At 38.3% G+C, this 25,050-nt stretch overlaps 1 protein-coding gene across 2 annotated transcripts in view; it reads right to left on the reverse strand.

Annotated features, from left to right (window-relative positions):
* Window positions 1-222: 222 nt before the first annotated feature.
* The window catches only part of LOC114933120 (zwei Ig domain protein zig-8-like), a 50,545-nt gene continuing 25,717 nt past the window's right edge, over window positions 223-25,050 (reverse strand). Inside the window, exons 3-7 of one of the 2 annotated variants that reach the window (XM_029305600.2) lie at window positions 24,527-24,693; window positions 21,079-21,292; window positions 5,753-5,880; window positions 3,796-3,964; window positions 223-3,215 (exon numbers count right to left, since the gene is read on the reverse strand). In XM_029305600.2, coding sequence (XP_029161433.2) covers window positions 3,127-3,215; window positions 3,796-3,964; window positions 5,753-5,880; window positions 21,079-21,292; window positions 24,527-24,693 — 767 coding nt within the window. In that variant the 3' untranslated portion in view covers window positions 223-3,126. Of the gene's footprint in view, window positions 3,219-3,795; window positions 3,965-5,752; window positions 5,881-21,078; window positions 21,293-24,526; window positions 24,694-25,050 lie in introns of both variants that reach the window. The other variant, XM_029305596.2, reaches the window with a different exon arrangement.

The raw sequence follows: 25,050 nt of genomic DNA on the forward strand, positions 1-25,050 counted from the left end.
AGGAGAGGTAATTAGCGTCTGTTGAGTCAAGTATTAATTAAAATTGTTCCTTTAAAACGCGATGTCAGCGGTAATCAAGAGCAAAGAAAAACATGGGTTAACGAGTAGCTGCGGTAAGAGAAAAAATAAAAATCTGCAATTACCAAGCAATCTAATGAAAGAATTTTATATAGCTAATATGTGTAGGTTATTTATTCGTGCTCATTCTATAAAATCTTCAGAATCAGTTTACTCATTCTTTTATTAAATGCAAATAAAAATTTCCAACGCTGTCCATTTAAGTCGGCAAAAATGTACAGATTTATGTAAAAGATTTCGATCGAGAAAGACGTCAAGTAACACTTATAATCTATCGCTTTTTCAACTCTTCTCATCTATATGTATATTTAGGCGCGAACATATATCGGCATCTATAAAAACATATATATATGTATATATATGTATATGCACATATTGTACGTGAGATCCTCGAAATACAACAAATTTCGGCGTCGTTTTAAGTTAGATGAAAGACTGGCACCGAAGATATTCTTATGATATTACATTTCTAACTCAATATATACATATACAGCAACTATATATAGGATCGTCCGTTACATCGGCGTCCGCATTCGCTAACGCGAATTATTCGCAATTGGACCAATGCGCTCCGATTACATGGTCCCATTGACAGAAGAAAAATTTGATCTTGGACGCTAATAGCGACAAGAATCGAGGGGATATCGAAGCCGTTTTCAGCGTTCTCGCGAGTGGTCCTGAAGAAGCGATGAGGTACATTTCCAGCGCAATAATACTGCCAAGCTTACTGCGAAGACACAATGCAGTCCCCTTTACTAGCGGAAACATAGTCTCGGGATATCGTCTCGGCGCGGCGCATCGTGTTCGAATCTCCGAGAGAGCTAATGCACTTTTGAACAATACATTTTTACCGGTAACCGTAACACAAGAACAAAATCCGTCTCGAAGTCGAGCCATTATAAGAGAGTTCGGGGAATAAACCTCCCTTTTCTTTCTGATAGGTAAGTTGTGCCGTTTTGAGCCTGGAAAAGCTTGGTTATATTTACGTACCTGCATAAAAGTCCTGCATCCCTTTCCTGCGCGCATGAGTTTTCAAGTTTGAGATTCTATATTCCAAAAGCCGTCAGCGCGTCAATCCTTACTTCCGAAAGTTGAATGAGTTTTATTGTTTGATGTGTACAAGGCGCAAACGTAACGTCTATTCGTCGTATAATCCAGTATACGTCGTTAAATTGTTCTCCCTTTCTTTCTCGTTATTTATATTTCGAGCTTTGTCTCTTCTTAGCTTCTGGAGTAACACATTTTATATATAGTACAACTTTTACATTGTAATATTTTGGACTATAAAATGTTGTAGAGTTAGAATTTTGATGTAATATTTGAAAAATTTTTGCAAAAATGAAACCAACCTAGAGAGAGCGAGAGAGAAAGAGAGCTTGTTAAAGGAAATCGAAACAATTAAAAACAACAATTTAATCGATTTTTCTCAATAAAAATTTCCGATATCCGCATGCATATCCTACGTAAGTGAAAATTATATATCATACCCTTAACATGTTTTTGCCTTCGTTAAAATAATCCACGCGTTTGAGATTTTCGTTCGTGTTACATTTTTTCTCACATCCTAACATATATTTCAAATTTTAGAATATAGTACAGCAGCTTTTTTTTTAAAATATATGTATTTATAATTAATAAAATTCTATTTGCGTAAAAGCCTCCGGCTCGTCTCGTGCGCGGTAATCAATAATCCGATAACAAGATTACGTCGGGATATATACCCGAGACTAGTCGCAGCCGAGACATTGTTGACAGTCGCAACGAGTGGAGCGAATGTTCGGTCTACCGAGTGCATTCAATAATTGAATAACTGCAATAACGGAAACGCGGCGTTCGTGTTCAAGGCTTTTAAGTGGAAATAGTAGACGCGATGGTTAATTTTATTATAAATGAAATACCCCCGACATATTCCGTTCGACAGTGTGCGTGTGTTTCTTTCATTTGATACATACGAATTAATTTATCGCCTATTATCACGCAATTTTGCATGACGCTACGTTCATCTAACTTATCCAAATCGTTTTAATCTTTTTCGTCAATTGTTCCAAGTTTATGGAACATTACGTGCAATAAGATTTCTTCTAGATTTTTTTAATATCGGAAAATAATATCGCGCTCGAGTCGAATTTTTTTGGATTAGCGCAATTTTTTCATTGCTGTTTCTTTTCTTCGCAATCATTGCAGAAAATGTGTTTGCTGGTAATTTTCAGGTCGAACATTATATTAATATAGCTCTTCTCCGCCTTTGCGAAATGTTCTTTCTTCGTTCGGAGGATTTTTATTTTGAAAAGTGAGGAAAGATTCCAGACGATGGAAACGGACTTGCGACTCGTCGCCGGACCGAGAAAAAAACTTGGTACTTGTTTCCGTTACTGGGACAAGATTCTAGACACTGTTCTTTTTCACGAAATGACAACGGCCTTGAAAGTACCGCGAGAATTCCATTTTCAGAAAATCGACTAATCGTTTAAGAAGTATCGTACATCAACTTTTACCTGTTGATTACGGAATAGAAGAATGTATAAACGAGTTGAGAAATTTCGTTGGACATTTCTTTGCTAATTGAAAATATTCTATCTTAATCCTCTATTAAGCTATAGAAATGTTTGCATTCGTTTTGTTCGAAAAATATAATTATATCGTTTTATACGCGATCGCATAGAACGAAATATATAATACTCGGTGCGATTGTATATAACTGCATCAACCATCATTTACCGATCTTCTTTATCCTAACATCATTCGTTTTCAATTCGTGTCTTCCAGACGACGACATCGCAATAATTGCATTTCCCGTAACGTGGATGCGCCTTATTGTTGTTAGTCATCCTGACGCTTTAACGATGTAATGGGAGAGACGTTGCGACGCGAACCATGGATGAGATTCGCGTTACTTTCGCAATGCGGATGTGTCGAATACGCGTTCGCGCAGCGAGCTGAATTCCCGGAGACAAAACCGCGAAACAGAATCTCCGCCCGCTAGTTTCGTAGGAGTTAGACGACCACGCTTAAGTTCGTGCGCATTCAACCCGGAGTGCATAGCGTCGGCTAGAATATCATCCAAAGAAGTAGGACGACCGGAAGCAGCGTCGCGGCCATTCTGTCGCCACTCCCGTGATGCATCGCCGCCGGGTGTTCTTCTGAAACAAACGCCACGCTATAATGCCGTTTTGCTCGAGCAGCTCTTAGCAGATGCTATTTAAATCGACGTTTTTCTCTCCACGAGAGTGCGAGGCTCTCACTTTGTGAGGCTATCGCCTTTCTATTCGACGGGTTACAAGCTAAGCACTTTTTTATGAGACACGTTTCTTGTACCTCTGTTACGTGTCTGAACGTTTAAAGACTCTAAGATCATTTGAAATAATGTCTTTTTTGCGATTTTCAATTTTTCTGACTACCCGTCAAGTATGACAATTTGAAGAAAAATATTTTTGGAAATGATATGCTGACTGTTGAATTGTAAATATTATTTTTGCTGGAAATACTTATTTGTTTGACCAGTCTTGTAACAGGAGATAAGTAAAAGTCATCAGAAATTATTGCTAAACTTTCAAACGTGTCTACTTGTTCAACGTCGCGGTATTTGAGTGAGTTTGCTTCGGTTTTTTTGAAGAACGTCTTACTCAAAAGAGAGAGAGAGAGAGAAAGAGGTTATAAAAGAGTTTGGATGTTTGCACGTAGCCTCCATTCTAAACGAAATTGACATTTTTCCGTTACCATTGACTACATGGACCCGCACGCTGTTAGAATGAGTGTTATTGGGCGAGCACGTGTAAAGGCCGGAGTCTCTTTCGACCGCCTTCTGAATGAGTAAACGGCTCGAAGTCACGGGCCCCTTTTCCGTTACCAGGCTGATGCCACCCCTCGGCGAGTCGAAGTTAATCGCCTGCGAAAGAAGGAGTAGAAAAAGCACATCGGGTTACTTGCCTCTGACGTGACCAGCTGCGAATAGGGCCACTCTGTGGGGAATGTAGGAGAAGGAATGTATCAGCGCTACGACGGAAATCTTCTCTTTCTCAGACTTTTTCCGAATAGACAAGAACATATTTATTTTATGACCTCCTTGCTTTTATATAAAGTATGTAGTTGTATCGTACAATCATGACTATAAAGAATATTTAAAATATTCAATCTTACATAATATAGATTCTATGTTTTATTGTGCCTGTGCAAATTTTAACTTGAATAAATAAGTTTTCAAGCAAGAGAACATTTTCCACATTAATTCTACTGAAAAAATCTTATTAAAATTCAACAAAAAGATTCAGAATTTTTTCCCGAAATTATTACTTGCTGTTTTCTATGTACTTTGTCAAATTTAATATAAAATGCAGCATTGTAAGAATTTTATTTCTTAATAATATACAATTTTATAACAGAAAATGATTAATAAATCAAAAATGATAAAATTAAACGAGTAAAATATACAAACTATATGACTGTTTTTTAGAACCAAATTTATTACATCATTTAATTGATTAGGTTTAATTAATCTCATTGGAGAATGCACAGTCACAATTATAAAAAGTTAATTTGCGCATACATATGTTGATGAAAAGATATTGATTTTAGTTAACATTAATCATAAATTCAAAAATAAGTATTACTTAGATCTCTGAATTAAAATTAAAACTGAAATAAATAAACATCTCGATTGAAGCGCAAATGAAAGGCATTAGCGAAAATATAATAAATGAGAAATTTCAATTAAATATTAAAATGATATCACGACTTTTATCGCGATCTCTTTTTTTCTTTGTAATTCGATATCCATCTATTGAAGACGATTGAAGAATCGCAATGTAAGTACGAATAATTAGTCGACTCAGAAGTTAATTACTTGCTCGTGAAAGAAGATAGAGTCGACTGTCCCTGACGTGACTAGATGGAATTCAAGGCACTTTGCGGAAAGAGGCAAAAGTGGAACGACGGTAGGTGTCTTTCTTGAGTGGCAGAAAGCATTTCGAGACAAGTTTTCCGAAAATACAACTTGAAGCGACAACCCGGTTATTCGAGTTATATACGCATTCGCAGAAATAAATGTGAGGATTTTTAAACTAAAATGTAAAAAAATTAACGTTGCGAGAGATATTTGTCTTGTAATTCACGCGACCGATTTAAAATATATACACGTCCCGCGAAACTTTTGCAATGCTCTTAAATAAATGTTTTGTCTCGTTGAAAGAGAAACCCTGTTGTTGTAAATATGGAAATATTTGTATATTGACGCAAACGCGAAAGATAGTTGTTTCTATCTTGGAATAAAATAAATATTATAGTAAACGATTTTTTTAATTGTGATTTCCTTGCGCACTGCTTGAACAGAAATACATTATTCTGTCGAAATGCGGGAAAAAGCAAGCCGTTGTCATCGTCTTTCATAAATATCGTACGCTTGAAGAAACTAAAGCTTGTTACCAGCTGAAATCGATATACGTGTCAAGCCGACGGAAACACGGATTTTTTTTAATGATCGCGAGAAACATGAAAAATGTTTCTGTTTGTTTTATGATATCTGCAGTTTGCTCGCCAACTATTATCAGTTATGAGATTTTGAGGGATTTCAACTGAAAGCGTCTCTCATGACGTGAGTTTCAAACTCGATGACAACGTGACAAGAGTGATTTTCAGCAAGTGACGAGAATACACAGGTCATAGATCAAGGTCCACTTACCTGGTGATTGTGGCTCCAAATTATCGTCGATGGAGGTTCGAGCGCGTATCTCACGTAACATGTTAAGTTTATCGTACTGTCCTTGTTGATGAACAGATCTGGACCGCCGGCTATTTCCGTTACAGGTTCTGCAATGAAACAAGATTGCACGTAAAATATTTTTCATTTTTTCTAGAGGTTTTTCTACTTCTAAAAAATGTTCTTATATATCATTTTACTTGTGTTGCAAACATTCCTTGATTTTATTGCAAACACGAATGTTCATGGTATGTGGAGATTTACTAATATTTCCTTTTGAAACATACTGTAGCAGAACCCAACAGCTGAATATAATTTTTATTGTTGTTACGAGATTGTTCCTTCTATCAATTCGCGTATCCTTTGTTCCGTAATTTTTTTAGCGATTATTTGAAGGAGAATAAAAAATTGACAATCGGAATAAAATGCAATAACCACGTAGAAGAGCGGTCGCTCGACATTATACTCGTATTCACATATTATTTCGCGAAAAATAGATTCCGCCGTAGGAAGTACCGATAAAATCAGTACCATAGGATGACTGGAAATGTTTCTGTCCGAGAAATTCTCTTTATATGCCATCGAGAAGAAATCGTTGAAAACACGAGAGGATCACGGATTCTTTTGAAGTGGTCTTCCTTATTCTCGAACTCGAGAATTATCCATATATCGATCCATATATATTTCTATCCGGTCGTATCTCGAGGTGTTAAGAGCTCGTTTAATTTTCGCGGAGCGATACAGCGTGTCCGGAATTTTTGCCCCGTCGTTTCGTAAGAATCAACGAGCGAGAAACGTAACGCCGATGTCTTTTCCCTGTTCTATCCTCTTCCCACGCCCAACTATTAAATCTTGTTGCTGGAAATACTACCTCGGCGAATCTCCGCGTCCGCGGTACACAGAATCGTTACAGTCCGTCGGCCGAGATTCTCTGAGTTTCTCGGATTCCCATTGGTGGATCTCAATTATCTGACAAACCAGTTTCGAGACTTCCTCTGCCGTTTGCTGACCGACTTGCGGCGGTACTAGGAAATCTTCATTTCCTCCTCGGGAATGCCAAAAGCGAACTCTAGTATCGTCGGCGGCGATGGCTTATTACTATTTCATAAACGAGCTCCTTTTGTTGCTCTCGCCGGCATTTATTTCTCTCCGAGCTGCGGACTATTTAACTTCTTGATGAAGTAAAACATGAGCGAATTAAGCGGTTGCCTTGTGAAGAAATTCGGAGTGTCTCTCACCCGTCTTTTACTTCGTGGCGCTTTATTTCTCGTAATAACATTTTGCAGCACGTGTAGCTTCATTTCAAGACTTACCGCGTTAAATGTAATTTGCGATACAAGACGTTGTTATAAACGAAATCGCTCGTACAGTATCTATTTCGGAATTTTATGCCTTTACCTCGCTTCCGTTTCTTCAAATGACTTCTGTCGAAAATTTTGATTTTTCTTTCTTCTTCTTTCTTCCAGAGCAAACAACATCTCGCATATTTTTCAACATTTTCAAGATAAATTTCCCCTTCAGATGTCGGTTTTCTCATTAAACAAGATCGCTCTTTGCATTCTTCACCTTTGCGAGTTTACGATTTCAGAGCGTAATTTTCTCTTGGGCTCGCACAGGCTTTGGCAGAATATCGCCGGCACTTGACAAAGTTGTGGATCGCAGAGACCACGGATTCTCCTTGGTATCGTCGTCTGAAAGTTAGAGAGAGAAGAGGAGGAAGGCAGAAAGAGAGAGAGAGAGAGAGAGCGAGAGAGAGAGAGAGAGAGCGAGAGAGAGAGAGAGAGAGGGAGAGAGAGAGAGAGAGAGAGAGAGAGAGAGAGAGAGAGAGAGAGAGAGAGAGAGAGAGAGAGAGAGAGGAGAGAGAGAGAGAGAGAGAGAGAAAGCACGAACATCGTTAAGATACGATGTTAACGAGAATACGAGGAGTTCGTCGTTAGCTGTTAAGAGAGAACGTTTTTGCTACGCTAACGATGTTACGTAAAATGGAGATCCTACGATGTTCTGGAATTCTCTTGTCGCGCTGCTCGATTGCAGGATCGCGCATATTTGTCAGTGGGCACTGTTCGTTCTGGTCGACGAAGCAGCTTTATTTTCTGTCCAGAGACACGTCCCTGGAGGATTGAGCGAACATTCCTGAAAGAGTGATACGGGACATCGTTCATTTTATTACAAATATTTCGAGAATTCAACGACTCTTCACAAATGGTAGCGCCTATTAAAAGAAACGATCAGTTATTTTGACAATTCACGTTGGCCAGTCAAGAGTAAAATCGTTGATTTTTATTTCTTTTTGATTATTATAGAGATATTTTTGACGACAAAAGAAAAAATTAACAAGTCTCTTATTTTTATACAATTAGTTTTAGAGTTGTATATAGAAAATCTTCAAAAAAGCAGCCAGTGTAAATTTGATGATAATCACATTATATTTATTCATCGTATATACTAATCGATTTTATATATCACACGATATCTTTTCAGTTTTTCTTCTTCTTTATTTTGCTAACCAGAGAAACAATCCAAGCATACGATAAAGTATCGTGCCAATATTTATCGGCGCAAATATATTCATAAGGCGTTATGCATAAGATATATGTTATATTCGACGTCAAGAATGCTTTTAAGTTTAAGATTGATCACAAATATCCTTGGCATGCTTTTGCTTTGCCAACGGATAGATATCTATGCTGGCAAAATATTCCGGAATTTTAGAAGAAGGTGAATTCAAACCGCGCGGCTGGCTTATCTTTAATCATCGATTCATCTTTGACCGATTACTGCGTCGCTTCACTCTTGAATGAAAAGTGGAAATAAATCGAGGATGGACCTCGCGTACGTGGTTTGACCGCGACTTTGTCCGCAATTGAATTACCACTTCGCCATGTTTCTCGCAAAAAATCTAACAAGCGTGGGAGATTGCGGGAATCGAAGCTTCCTCTGCGAAATACGGTTCAGATAAGGCCGAGAATTTCTCCTCCGAAAGAAAATTGTGGGTCATCCGATAATATTATCGGTGCTGTATCGTTACCAGATGCTTTGTTCGACATCGAATAAAGAAAAGAGGTGGTTTTTTTAAGTTCGTTCTGTTTCGCGATTCGGAGATAAACATATGATACGCATCTTTTGATATATATATATAACACGTAATTATTTTAATATTATATTTATTTTATTTTTTAATTATCCGTTAAACATACAATAATATTATTTATATTATACTGTACAGATTATATACCTATACAGTTCGTTATATGCATAGTGCTTGCGTTAATTTTCTTCACTAATTTTCTTCTACTAATTTTTTTGGCATAAAACAAATGGTCCATAAATTACGTCGACAGTGAGACAACTGCGTTTCAGGTACGCAGTGACGGATCATTTTTCCCACCACTCGAGACTGATGTCCATACGTTTGTAATGATCAAGGACATTAATCTGACAGACATACTGCAGCTGACGGTATATCGAGGGATAAGTCAGCGGTGGGACAAGTCCGGTATGAATGTGTGCAACCACCAAAAGAGAGAGAGAGAGAGAGGGAGAGAGAGAGAGAGAGAAAGCCGAACAATCGCAGTTACAGGAACTATGGACCTTATATGTTACGCGCCATATCGTCAGGAGTGAGAGTCGCGATTGGGCCCGCCAGCCTGTCTGTCCGTGTCCGGCATTCCTATACGCCGATAATGATCTTTCATTCGCGCCATTGCCGATGGCAATTGATTGCGCTCGAATGCAGCGATCGATGGCGGCCGCGTGGACACCGACCACTGTGTCCGGAATGTCATGTGTCCCAGGTATACACTAGTACGTATGCACGACACGCGTGCATATCCGCCGTCATGTCACACTGATTGCGCATCACTCGCCAGTATGTCACCGACGGAGCGTTGCGTGCGATTGTGCCCGATAGACGCGTCATTTACGGGAGGATAAAACGGCGATAAGGGAATATATATCTCCCGCGGTCCGAATGCGGCGAAGTAAATAATTGTTCGGGAGATTACGCTGCAGTTGCGCGTTAAGTTCTGCCGTTGCATTTCATTGTTTTCACATATACGCGACGTTATCTTTATATCATAATCCTATACTCGATATTCGTAATTGACACATTACAGATAAATTATTCAATTTAATAGATAAGATACCGTCATGTTTTATAATAGATGAGTTATTATTATATGTTCCAAACACGTGCACATATTTTACGGATTAATGTTTTATCGACGATGAGACAGCTTGACACTTCCGCCTTAATCGTTGGACACTAACGCGATCAGAATGCGTTTTCGAACATGAACCAGGGTACGCTCACCTGCATTACGATACTCCCCGTAGTGCAAGAGCCACACTCATAAGGGAACTACCGTTCAACTACCGAACAAGAGCCATTTACACAAAAGACGATGGTAATGGTAAGATTCTTAACTAGAATAGCTGCTTCAAGTTTCGGCCCCCAGGAGAAAAGCTGCTCGAGTATCTATACCCTAATAATGCGTTGTTACTGGCACTTACTTAAGCGCACTTGCGATCATTAGGAATTCTAATTGCTTTCGTAGCTGCCAATTCAACTCGCGAAATGATCGTGTTATCTCGTGGCGAGAATGGAGCGATTTTAACAGAGATGGGAAAAAAAGCGCATCCGTCTGAAAATTAAAAGTCTTGCATCCTGTCAAATAAGAACAATGTTTAAATTTTATACGATACCTTCTATATGTATAAATATAGTTCAATATTTTACAGAGAGAAAAATTTTCATCGATCAGAACTAGAGAGAGAGAAAGAGACGCGCGGTTTCAAGAATCACAATTGTACGATCATCGCGGCATTGCGCGTCCATAAATACTTTTTACAGACGTCTTTATCGGCAATTTACTCGAGCAAAACCAAACGAGCAATGGAACTGATCGGGCGATACGTTCCGTGGTATACATCGAACCCCCTCGACCGCGAAAACAATCCCGACGGGAACGTTCGATAAAAGCTCGCGGTTATTTTGAAACCGCGATCAGCTAACAAACCCGGAAAGCGTTATACCCCCACCGTGACGACGGACGTACCGATTTTATCGTCCGCGATAATCCCGCAGAATAGCATTTTCAGGCCGCGAGCAGAACCCTGGCAATCCGCGCGCGGCTTACAATGGTGTCCGGCACGACCGGCCAAGCATTACTTTCCTCAAATTCTCAATATGACATCCTTTATTTCAGCTAAACCGACCAGAAGGAGCTTGGCCACCGGCCAGAATCGGAAATCATTCGGCGCGATATTGAGCTAACGAAACTTTATTCCGACCGGTGCGCCCTGCTACGAACCGTTAATCCTTCTCTATTTTCTAGGAGAGAAACGTCTATCCACCGCCGCTACGGATGTACAGACGACGATGAGAGGATTATCGAAACCGGATTAAGCAGTGTTTCCCTAGGAATTGCCTCATCGTTATACGCATAAGGATAACCAGCGCGATCATTGAACGTTATGGTCTTGTTCGGCAACGATAACCGAATTGTCTCGATTCGCAATGAGCGGAAATGAATTATGAGAGGAAATATTTAATTATTAGATACATTATTAGATGATTAAGTAATTTTTTAAACTTTTTTAAGAATTTAAATAAAATCTAATAAAAGTTTTAAAAATATAATACTCGATTTATTGAATAATTAAATATTTTCTCTTTAATTATAGCTTATTAAGAATCAATAGCATAAATTCGATTTTTGATATATATAGAATTAGCATTTTATAAATATACAAACCAAAATAGTTTTAAAATCGATCTTTCAATTCTGAATACACTTGATAGTGTCTTGATGACGTACGTAAAAATAGTCGACCAATATCTTTTTAAATACTTAGTATTAGTGTCGTGAAGTTGCATTACTTGATAATTAAATAGTTAATATACATATACATATATAAATATGTGTTACTAATTAAAAATTAAAATTACTAATTTAATATTTTACAAAATATTGATTATATCTATTTGCAATATTTATATTTATAATAAATTATATGGTAATAACTAAAATACACTAAAGTGTACGTAGAATAATTTGTAGTTGAAAGAACGCGTATTTAAATTGCGATACGTATTATGCAAGTATTATTACACACGCAATATAAGCTATGATTAATATTTAAAGATATTAAACTGCTAAATAATTTGTTTATTATAATGAATATCAAAGAATGTCATTTAAATGATAAAATAATGAAATTGTAATATCTATTCCATACAAGTAACAGAAAATAATTGATATACATATGTGTAAAGCGTAGAATAGTTTCTTTTCTTCAGAGGAATAAGGAAGAATAACGATATCAAAGTGCAAAAATATCATTGCCTGCGTAAGGATTGTGTTGCCTTTAGTGCGATAAAAGTGTCATCGGTATCATCACTATGGCACACACCGCTGCCAAATAGTTTTCGCGCGATGATATATTCCCATCCTCGGGATATTCGAAATAGTTCAACGCCGTTATTACGCGGGGATGAATTTTCCTCCTCGCACGAAGGTGCGATTTACGGCTCGTGGATTTGACCGCGTATTTTATCATAATATAACGGTTCCTGAAAAATTGATATTGGCAAATGGGCCGTTTTAATGCAGCTGTGCTTTATTTGAAATTTTGATATAAAAAAAAAAATTAGGAAATCTTGAGAATTTTATTTTTGATACTCACATACATCACATATATCAAACTTTTATTTCTGTTTATTGCCGTAGTGTCTGGCTATATTTCGCGGATATTTCAAGTTTGTGAAATCTATTTTTCAAACTATATACGTTGACCTAACTGTCGAACGTACGAATGACAATAAAGGAATTATTGAAGACCGAATTAAACAATCTTCCAGAAATTGCACCGCCATTATACCACTATAACGATAACGGATATTCTCGATTCTCTTGATCGTCATATAAGCTTTTATCGTTATGACTTTCCTAGAGTTAGAAATATGGAACTTCACATTTCGTAAAAATTTTTCACGAAAATATGAAATCCACTCGGTGACGGTGCAATTTTTGAACAAGTGACAGTTTATTATTACTTCATGTAATATTTCGAGTCTATAATTCACATAAAAGCCGCGCCGTATGAACTGACAAGTTATTTTCGTGTCCGGAGTTTCAGAAATGAGTTTTGCTTTTTCGTGAACGCATCGATCATTTGTGTTTATCGTCTTATATGATAGATAGTTATCCATTTTAATGTGGGTGTGTTTATATCTGTTCTCTGCAAAATTTTTGTCATATTTGTGCACGAATGCACGAGGAAACAGCGAAAACAGGATTATGCAATGCTTCCTGAAAATTGGTCTCTCTTTCTCTCTCTCTCCACATACATGTGCATGTGCACACATATAAGTAACGATTAGTAGAATCCTCGTACTTATTCTACCATCGTTAAAACCGCAAGTAATCCCCATTGTAATCTCGAAAAATCTTGAAAGTATCACAATGTAACTTACAAACTAGATTAAAGTCTAACCGCCTATTAAAGACAAGATACGAATTAATGAAATTGACTTGGGGAAACAAGTTGGGCTACAATTCTATTTCGTAACGATGAAAAAAAGTTGGAATGTAATAGGGGTCAATAGAGGGGGTTGTCAATAGGATCGGAGCGAATCGACTGCTCTTGGGACGAGAAATTACTAGCTACGGTCGACTTTTAATTAGTTTCGAACTTACGAACCGGAAAAAAGAGCGATATTCAGGACGCCGATGGGCAAGCAATTAAATCGCGGTTGATTCTTCCCCACTTCTCGCCCATCGTCGCCCTTATTTCGCAATCGCACACATCATCGGTGTTGTCGATACACACCGGTGTTGGCGAGTGCCAGGAGATGTGTATCGCGGCGCGTCCGGACGATTTATTAGTAATATGCGGCACGAAAACCGTCACATAGCAACGAATTAACGAGGCGCTGTTGAAAATGCGAAACCTTTAATTTCGATGACTATAAGCTGACCGGATAGCTCCCGACCGTGCTGCAGAACGGCCTGTAATTACAAAGTAACACAGGCCGACCGGATCGTCATGATAACAATACTCCGTTGGATCTCCGCTCTTACCAGCTTGGCATTGTAATTACGGCCCGTTGCTTAAGTGCACCGTGATATTTTTGCGCGCGAGCGAAATACGAGCGGCGATCCTGTTCGAGGTGTGCGCGATACGATTTAGCGGTTTTCGTAACGATTCCTTTAAACCCCCTCCGTGTAATTACTACGGTGAATATTTTATAATGTTACGCAGAGAACAGTTAGGGGGGGACACACACATATATATTTTTCATTGCGCATTAATTAAACCGCTTAAACATATATTAGCGCGACGAGCTACCGCGCTCGTTCGAAATTCTAGCCGGAACAAAATATTCATTGACGTTTATCACGCTCTAATGCGTGTTTAATCGGTAATGAAATGAAACTATGATGTTTTGCATCGTAATATCCTTTTCTGCGATACATATACAGATACAATATACGTATTTTATACGCTCATTCTATCGCGAAACTCGCGCGTCTGGCAGCCTGTCAAGTCCCTTATTAATATTTATGAGGAGGTATCGCGACATATCGCGCAATTTCCAGCAAAACTCTAAAGCGTTTTCAATCCGGTGGAGCGTTCGCGCGCGAAGCACAGGGATTAAAGGCTTGACACCGGCGAGAGAATGACGTAAAACCGCAAGAATTCAATAAACACGACTTTATCGTCGCGACAAAAATTACCTTACGTCGCGTCGGGGCGTTCATTGACGCGCTCGTCTCTCGCTCTCTGAACGCTGAAATTGAGATAAATCGTGCACGCGTACTTCGCGGTAAACCGTACGAAGAGAGACAATATTCCGAGCGAAATTTATATCTCTTACTGGAGAGTCGAGGAGAGCCGCGGTATAACACTGACAAACAAACAAACTAGCACAAACGGGCGGTAAAGCTGACGAATATTTCGCCGAAAGAAAAGCAAGAGCGATCGTCGCTCCTGTCCCTAGACGAGTTTCCGCAAAATGAGAGAGAGAGAGAGAGAATTCTCTTTCGTTTCAATTAGTATATATGTATAATTTAACGCGTACTCACTGGATAATTAGGAAGCGACATCGTCGATTTGGAGATTCAACGTCAAGTATTTTCCCGTCCTGGGGTGGGAAGAGGATGTTTCGGGCGTACTCTCTACTCGGAGCGTTATCTATTAAATTTTGCAAATGTCTCCCCTATCCGGAATTTCATGACCGTCTCTCGAGAGTCGAATCTCCGATGCACTCGCGATCAACGTTTCGCTGTACACGAATATAGATCTCCGTAGGATTATCTTGATCCAGTTTTCTCCAAGAACCATCCCTCTCTCTCTCTCTCTCTCCACTCGTATATATTTCACTTCCTAATCCCGCCGTATGATTTGCACAGGGTTCCCACTCCGGGCCTGTATGCACGAAGGATTTCTAGGGGTAGTTTGACCCACCGGCACAGCTACTGCGCGACCGGGGGAGCGTCCCAAAACTCTGACAAATTGAATATACTACTTCGTCACCGGCGGAGCACCAACCATATTTGCATTTGCCGGCCGGCGTGGATGGCATTAATTCGCGAGCGGGTGGAGAGTGGAACAAAGTTTCTGAGACACACATAAACTGAACCGAGTTCTCTCGTTTATCGAATTGAATACTCGCCGAGACAAGGTATTACGTATACGAGCGTCATTTAAGTCGGGTAAGCTTCCGGCATTTATTATTATTACTCGCGCGAGTAATGTGCATTCTTTAGGGATCGTTTTCTCAACATGATGGCTCTCGTTGGTTAAGCGCCTCTCCTTTCGGATGATGAGTTTTTCTTCGTTTGGGATCACCGCCTGCCAGAAATATAGAGAGAGAGGTGCAGCTGCACGACGCGAGGATATAACTACGTTTATTTCTCTACCGAGTTTCATGCGACAGCGCTTCACGATAATCTTGGTAATCGCGCCTCTTAATGGACGGTGGCGGATAAATTTGCGTTTAATGGATTCGCCGACGCCTCTTTAATTTTCAAAGGACCCTCGCATACTCGAGCGCCGCAATTTCTAGCACTTATCTTGCAATAAATGCACGAAGGTCTCTCTCGCCGTTTGAGAACTCCGTGGCCGCACGGTGGAAATTTAGTAAAGAAATATACTCGATTATTATTACCGCGCGTTGCCAGTTATTAATACCACTTGCTGGAATTCTGACGTTAATGAGTTTAATGCGCTTCGCCTCGATATAATAGAGAGAACATTGGTCCACTTCACGAATATTCGAAATTCCGCGTAACAACGTGCACGCTGTTCATTAATTAATTCAATTCAACGTATTTTTGTCGGAAATATTGAACAATAGTTATATTACATAGTATGATGTACGACGCACGTCCGATCTTACGACATTTATCCGCGCAATATACGCGATGATATGATAATGCGTGGCTTCGGACGAAAGACATTAGTTTGCGCGAAAACTAATTAGCGAACACTAATTAACTGTCTAATGTGCTGGCTGGCCGGGCCACTCGGTAATGATTAAGAAACTTCCACGCGTTACTCTAAAGGTAACGTAAATTCGTTATGCTGCATGTGCATGGTTTAACTTTCGACGCACGTTTGTGACAAACGAAAACTACGGACTGCCCACTCGTCTCCTGCCGAGTCCTTCCTCCACGTTTCGAGGCTCCTTTTTCTCTCACTTCCGCTAACGTCAATGAGAAACGACTTGACCGAGTACGTGACGGTTACGAAATTGATTCACGGCGAAAGTGCTATATTGCCTTACCGGTGCCAAGAGAAGAAAAGTAGAATGCAACGTCCAAACTTGGATAACAATTGAAATCGGAGATGATACTCGATGCATCATCGTTCCTGACTTATGTAGCGCAGAAAAAGAATGATATGCTACTGTTTGGTGAATTTTTTGAAATTTTCTGAATTTTCTACGCGGGACTTTCAAGAAAATAGATATTACTTCGTTTCCGCTCTGAACGATGGTGATATCTTCTTTATCTACTCATTAAAGTTATTTCTCCTTCTGGAGCGTTTCTAATGAGCATTAAAACATGGCAATGAGTTGGGAGTTTATAATAAATAGTAGTTCTCTAATTAAAGTCAAACTCCGTGAAAAGAGAAAAAATTAAACGAAAGACTTTATACGATACAAAAGAATGACTTCGGCGAAAATAACTTGGCGCGGTCGAGAAAATCTTCCGCTTCAAGCGGAAATTCAATTAAAAAGACTTACGAAGGATCATACATATTTTACTTTTTACGAAAGAAATGAATAATTGATCGTATATGTCAATGATGACTCATTATAAATTTATTTCAGTCGACTTGGAATTTTCACACTCCGCAATCAGTTGAGAACGGTCGCGAAACGAAATTTTAAAAGAAAGGATGATAAAACGATCGTATTGAGATGTGTCGACGATAAGGCGAACGTCGCGGTGACTCTCCATGCAAATGATTCATTATTCATTATTCATTATGCCCTTCACCGACGCGCTTGCTGTAAGTTGACAGTCGTTCAATAGACATAACGAGAACAAATTGCGAACACTGCGACACTCGTCTCTCCTCTTTCGCGAAATGAACATCTCATTGTCAGTACGTTCAAGCCGATACTTGACGACGACTTAATAAGAACCAGACCGGATCTGGATGTAAATAACTCATTTGTGGACCGAGCGAATTATTTTAGTGAAAGCACTGCTCGTAGCATTTTGTGTCGAGTGTCTGCATTTGGTTATTGAATGGTCTTGCGGTCTAATAAAAAAAACTCGATGATAGAGAGAGAGAGAGAGAGAGAGAGAGAAAGGAAGAGGTAAATGAAGAGATAAAACTTTCGTGTCTTTTATCGCTTTTTTAGATGACAATGAAATGAAGTGGAAGATAGAGACGAAGATAAAGAGGAACGGTGAGCAATCCTGAGATAAAAAAGAAATAATACTAACGCGAAAAAAAAGTGATCGGCAACAAAGACGACTTTCTGGCCGTTAACGTCGATAAACGGTACAACCTTCCCGTAACGAATCGTTTCTTTCCTCGATACAGATGACAGAGATATAGCGATTGTCACGCGACCGATAACAGAAATGATGGAGGCGGACGTGCTCGCGCTCGCAAGTGATTAAAGAAGGTTGTCAAAATGAATAAATGCCGTCTTTTTCTCTCGTGCAATTAAGAAGATTCAAGATGGAGATCTCCGGGAAATGACGTTAAAGAGAAAAATTGGCATTACTAATCAAAAAGACTCGTACTGCGTTTTGCTATCCGAAAATGCTAGATTATTTTTAGAAACAATTAAAAAATAACTTCGAATGACGTATAAAAATAAATGCTGTAAAAAAAATAATTTAGTTCTCCGAAATTGTTTTTCTATTAAAAAATTTCTGCGCAATACAGATAAATAATATACAAAATAAATATGCGTGCGTGGCGCGCATTTATTGTTTTGCGAAAATACCATAGACTGCGTAATATTGATGTAAGCACGACTGGAATTTTCTTGAATTTTTCGTCAGGTATTCGACATGGTCTTTGCCCGTTGCCTCTCACGGTAAATGTCGCCCGTTTAAAAATCGAGCTTTCAAGTCAAACGACGTAAGCTCTCGACGACATCAATCGCGACAGGGAAGCACCGACGCGGTTCGGAAGCAAAAAGGAAAAGAGAGACGAGGCAGTTAAAAAAGACTCGCGCAAAGGAACCGAGATCGGTCCCTTTTCAGGCAGTCGGTGCGGATCACGATGAAATGGCGAACGAGCGCAATGTTGAAGAAGAATCGTTCGCTCCCGGAAAGGCTCAATTTGTTCCCACAATTTCACGGACATCGCGTGCCAAGAATGCCGCTGAAAGGTCGACTATTGTTTTTCGATCCGCTCCGCGCGTCGTCTGGTTCGCTTGGCGTCTTTATTAAATGGACGAAGATGGAAAGAATTCTATATCGGGTCACCCCGATCCAATCGCTCAAACATAATCTGTCTCTCTCTTTTTTGAATATTATTGCTGTCATATTGCACCCGTATCATACATTTTAATATATCTTTGATGCACAAACAAGAGCGGGTAATTAAGCATTTATTCCTGGCTACCCTGCAATTAGCTTTAGATGACTTTTTCTCGAGACTAATGAAAATGATGAAATTGCAGAATTAACCGGAAAACTGCGGAAACTTGAAAAATCTCTTTTACTGGCAAAATGTCTCAGAGAACTTTCAATTTTCTCGGATATTAAAATAATATCGTTATTTAAAAAAGAATAAAAATTATATATGTATTTTTGTTGGATTCACCTTTTAAATAAAATTTTGTAAAATGCACAATTTATCATTGTTATTTAATCATGAAATAGTTCTGAAAAAGTTGGGGAAGATTAGAAATTTTTTTCTAAGAAAGTTGGAAAACACGGAATTTAACGAAACGAAAAAATGACAAGCTTGGACTGACAGAGGAGACGAGGAGAAAAGCTAGAAGCAGGACAAGGAATAAGACATTGTGATGGATGGTAGACAGACAAGAAGAAAGTAGATTGGCCAAGTAGCCATCGATTCTTCTTTCTTGAGCCCACCCCTTTTTTCTTGGGGGAAAGACTTCATTAGCTTGGCGATAATTGAACACTTTCGTGACTCGTGTTCGCGAAACGCCCGCAGGTCTCTGACAACGTTTTCTCTCGAAGGCCAATCGCGATCAAACTTTCTCTAACTTATCGGATTGATGATCAAAGAAAGAATATTTTGATCAAGAATTTCGATTTAGATTTAATTCATATTATTCTATCGAAGTGAATTAAATGCTACAAAAAAGATATTCAGTATTTATTTGCAACAAGTAAAAATATTAATTGTCTTTTTGTTAAATTTAATCGAGTTTTCAAAGTGGCACTTTTTTACACTTTTGTACAGATTTGAATTATTCAAGAAATTATTTGCACAATTATTTTTTTAATCTATGTACTTTAATAAAGCAGATCTCTTTGGAAAAAGAGAGAATGAGAATTCCATTCTTCGTCGAGAAAAATGTCCCATAAAGAGTCAACATACATACTATAACGCACGTATAAATAGAATAATTTTTATTTGCCTTTTCTCGAAATCTTTATGTCCGAAAATGTACATTTATCTTTTACGAATCGTAAAACTTTTACTTTTTTCGCATGTTACGCACGCATGAGTGCGATTTACTTAATCTCATAGATCGTAGACAATGTCCACGTTTGTCTGCTACACGCGTCGCTGGTAATTTTTTTCCCGTAGGAACTTCCTCGCATTGATTTATAATTCTCTCGATCATCTGGCGGTTCCCACGAGGCCTACTAACTTGTAACTTCCGCCACGTGCCACGGCCTTTTGCTCTTTTCAACACTTAAAATGGCTAGCAAAGTTTGAACCAAAAGTTACGAGATTCTGCGTTTTTTCCCCGACCACTTTCACGCTGCTTGAATTATTCAGACATGACTCGATAAAAAAACTCACAAGGATATCGTCGCAATGTATTTGATTAATGATGATAAATCTAAGGATGTGCGTACAACTAAATGTGGATTTTCAAATTGCGAGATTAAATAAAATAGCTAAATTCGAATATTTGACAAGCCTTTATCAATAATGTATGCGTTCGATATTTGTTAAGTAATTTAATTTCTTCAATAGATGTTTTTTTAGATTTCTCGATTTATATAAAGACGTTTATAATCATTTAATTAAATTTGTATTATTTTAATATATTTTAAATACCACTAGGAGATGATGAGAATGTTATATCAATCGCACGAATTATTTAAACGAAGAAAATCAAATTTTGTTTAAAAATTGAAAAAATATCTCAGATAAATTAATAATGTCTTCCTTTATTCATCGGTGTTAATCTTTGAATGTCTGATGACAATAATTCATATTTAATCAATGTTAATTGTAAAGAATATTATTTTAGCGCAACCAGCACATTTACAATAAAAAAAATAATTATGTTTTTATTTCTTGTTATACAGTAATTGAAAATGATCCAAAGTGGAACTGAAATGTTTAATTTTAAACTAATAAATAATATTTAAAATTATTTAGCACTTGTTCACTCGCTCTTTTACTCTGCGTTTCTTATTAGCTCTTTAATCTATATTGACATAATTTCTTACTGATTTATTGATAAAAAAACGTTATTTAAAATTTAATCTGATGATAAGTGAAGCACTATATTCATCAGACTGGATAAGCGTTAAATTATGATGCAAAATCTCATACATCTCTATTATCGTTGAAATTATCGCTCGTTCATTTTCTATAAAGCAGTCATGACTTACCGACTATAATAAGATGAACAGGATGACCGATGGGCGGAGTGGTGGATATTTGGCACTCGTAGATACCGGAATCTTTTCGCTGGGGATATCGTATTCTGAGAATCCATTCGTCCGTATGAAGTTTATTATGCATCGCCTCGAAACGCTGATCGCTCGTGTAAGTGTAAGTACCAACTGTTAGCAAATGGATATCACGGTGCCTCACCCACGAAACCTAAACAAGGAATAAAACATCGATTATTTTTTTATTACTCGAATATCTTAAAAATATTTTAGCTTTCAAAGATCATTATCATTTTTTTTTTGTATGTAACTCGTCACGAATATAAAAGTAATCGCGACGAGTGTGCTTCAAATATTATTACAGATATACATTAAAGTATTTAACAATGGATTAGCAAAAATATGTCGTGTTCTTTCTGCAATCTAAATGCAGAAATCTTGAGTTACCGCGAGCCCCGTATTGCTAACTATCATCGCTCCTCACGCCCTGTTGCTCGTAAGATTGGACGATAAAACTTTATACTCTCCCTTTTCCTAGCCCCGAGAAATTTACGAGTGCAGTAGATTCGCCGCAGCTGGAATACTTCATGTCTTTGTTTAATGTTATATAACCTCGTGATGTATAACTACAATCTCGACGTGTAACGACGACTCCCGTACTTTGCAATTATTTATAAGCGAATAGGTGCGCAAATTTGCCTATTTAACTCCCACTAGAAGTTATGAAATACGATCCCAAGTTCAACCACGTAATGTGAAAAATACATTTTTTTAAATATTATTCACATAATTGAAAAATGATTAAATGACATTAAATTACACCATTTTATCAATTGGATCAAAATACATCTGACAATGTTGATCTTCACGAGCTTGTCGTCTACAGCGATCTGATAATGATAATACGAACAAACTTCGGAGGGTGTCAAAGTGACGTTTGCCAAGTTCGGATGATGCCGGAAAGTTTTCCGATGCCGTTAATTAAAGCATCCAACCGATGATCCGGAACCGTCATAACATCTATAATCAGGGTAATTCCCCCACGTGTTGGAAATTGCGCCGTAACGACGATCTCCGGCACTTTAATGACTTGAATAGGGTTTTTCCTCCTACCAGTTAACACATTGCACGAGTCTTCAAACTGCGCGCATAATTCGGTCATACGGATGATATCGGTGCGATTTTAACGAGAATCCATAGTCATATTCATTAAACCGTACCTGGTTGTAATATCTCCCAATGGCTAAACCGGAAACAATATATATCGCGATACGAAATATCCAGTATTTATTTATGCAAAACTAATCGCGGAAGCAGATAATTTCAGTTCTAGTTAATTAACCTTATCTCTGTAAATTCATATTATTATATACTAATTTGTGATTCATTTAATATTTAGTAATCTACCTTTGTCTAAATATCTGCATTCAAAATGCTTCAGAGATTCATTCTCATTAATTAATGCCAGGTGCGCGTTGTAAGTGAAATTCTCAATCTTCCTTTTATCAATATATGGTGACAAAGACTCAGCGAATTAAAGCTTTATTAATTTAATTAATACTCATGGAAACGGTGCATAATATTATTTTCCATCCTGCACTGTAATACATTGCGCGATAAATCATTGTGGTTGTTGATCGAAATCTAGGTCGAAACTCATGATGCGCATTTGCGCTTGAATATAATCGGAAATATAAACTGCACAAGAGCTCTCCCTCGGTTTAATACGATTATCGCTCGAATGTTCCGATGTCGCAGTTAATATGCTTCTCGCAAAAAAAAGTAGCAATCGTTCTATCCGGTTGCCGGCTGTTCCGGGGAAACTTTTTCACGTAATAAAATTTACAATACGCGTTCGCGCGCGCACGTGCACAAGAAAGAGAGAGAGAGAGAATACCGGGAGCTTTTGGTGGAAATATGCGAGTATAGATAAAATCCATGAACGCGCGCACCCCGTGACTGCCATAACGACGATTGCCGCACTTTTCTTTCTCGAATCTTTTTGCATATCGCGCGGAACCAGAGTTAATATCATGCCTAAAGTGGCGCTTATTCTTGCCACTTCTCTCTTTCGTGGCAAACCGCCCGCTACTTTTTCACGTAACTTCATCACTTTCGACTTCTTCATATCCCAGCATTTTCACACGAGTTAGGAATCTCATGTAATTTCGTCCGACCGAGGAACCGCAATTTTATTGACATTCTCCCGCAACATTAATTCGTGTGTGTGTGTGTATATTTAGAGACACGCTCGTATATATTTCAATAATAAACTGGCATCACATTAATACGATATTGTATTATCATAATCCATCCGTTTTAATGCAACATGCGATTACAATTCGCGTTTTCACTTTTCTAATATAATTTGCACGCCCTCCTCTTTACAGATAAAAACTTGGGTATTAACGAAATATATCAGACAGTACACGCGTAGTTGCGGCTAACATAAACGCAAAGACCGAGCTTTGCATAGAGATGAGCCACGGGATTAAAACTGCGACTTCCCAACCATCTTTGAAGACGCAGTCTAACAAAGGTCGTCCTTTTCTACTTAATCGCTACGATAATCCTCGAGTAGCGTCGCCGTTGATATTCGAGGTCGAGGACGCCTGAAGGTTCTGGAGTGAAAGATAAATTCTCCGAGGATCCGTGTCTGTTCTCAAGTTAATTTACCGATCTACTAGAAACGCTGATTTAACCGCGAGAACGAAAAAAAAAAATTTGTCCTACGACGCGGGTGATGAAGTCGGCTTAATTTAATCAACGGCGAAAGTTCAAGATATAAACTTGGGATTCGGATGTTTACAGTATTCCGGAGAAATCGTAGCGATAATTACATAACTCGAATAATACCACGGATGTTTCGTTCCGAGTTATTTCGCTGAGAGATTCCGCCGTTCATCTCGTTCTCTTTTTCCTCCATCAACAAATTACGATGTAAACATCATCGTTCGCAACATTCGTTGCATCTTCATCCTGTAATTTACTGGTTAATTCCGCAAACGGGAGATACAGTTCGCTTGGCATCTCGATAATGTTGTCGATGCTGGCCGCCTCCGCGTTCCCGAATCTCTTGCATTAGCTCCGGCAAGCCTATCTCGCGTTGTTCCCGGCGTGTCAGTGGTTGTGTTCACCTGCCGATATCCCGTGTCGAAATCTAAGCTGCTACTTGTAAGGCTTAAGATTTGCTCTCTGACTGAGAGATACGTAATTCCGGGAAGCGGACCGGTAATACCAACACGACACGCAATTTATCGCATTAATTCTCCGTGATTGTGTAATTATATTATTTCATCGTAATTAATTATTCGATATTGTAATTATGTATATCATTTGATTTGATTCCTCTAATTTGCTCTTTCACACACCACTCTCGCTCCGCATATAATGTTATACGAGATTTAATATATTTCTAAAAATAGAATACTTATTCTAGACTTACCGTTCTATTTCCGAGATTCTTTACTCTGCATCCCAGTTGAACAGTATCTCCGGCCAAGCCAGTGACGCTGGAGGGCATTGTGTTGTCGAAGTATGGACCAATTTTCGGCGTTATGCGTTCTTGGAAAGCGTCCACCATGGAAACGTGTGATTCGTACGCGATGCTTTCTGAAAAAAAAAAAAAAGAAACCATTTTCATTCTCTTACAAAAAAATTCTGGTGAATACAAAAATAAACACAAAATTATTTCGAATAAAGAGGACTAATTAAAAATGTCATTTTATATAATACATTTTTCTAAATTTTGATCTATCTTATCTATCATTTCGTGAGAAAATACATCTCGCTAGACGAAAAAAAAAAAGAAACAATTGGACGTAGTTATGCAATACAGAACCAGTCACTAAATTTTTCGATTTCGAGATTTTTATTGCAAATTGTACCTTTGATACATTCAGGCACAATTTGCAATAAAAATTTCAAAATCTGAAAATTTGGTGGTTGGTTCCATATTGCATAGCTGCA

This window comes from Nylanderia fulva, unplaced genomic scaffold (assembly GCF_048542155.1).
Source record: "Nylanderia fulva isolate GAGA-0341 unplaced genomic scaffold, ASM4854215v1 Scaffold29, whole genome shotgun sequence".
NCBI classification, from domain to species: Eukaryota; Metazoa; Arthropoda; class Insecta; order Hymenoptera; family Formicidae; genus Nylanderia; species Nylanderia fulva.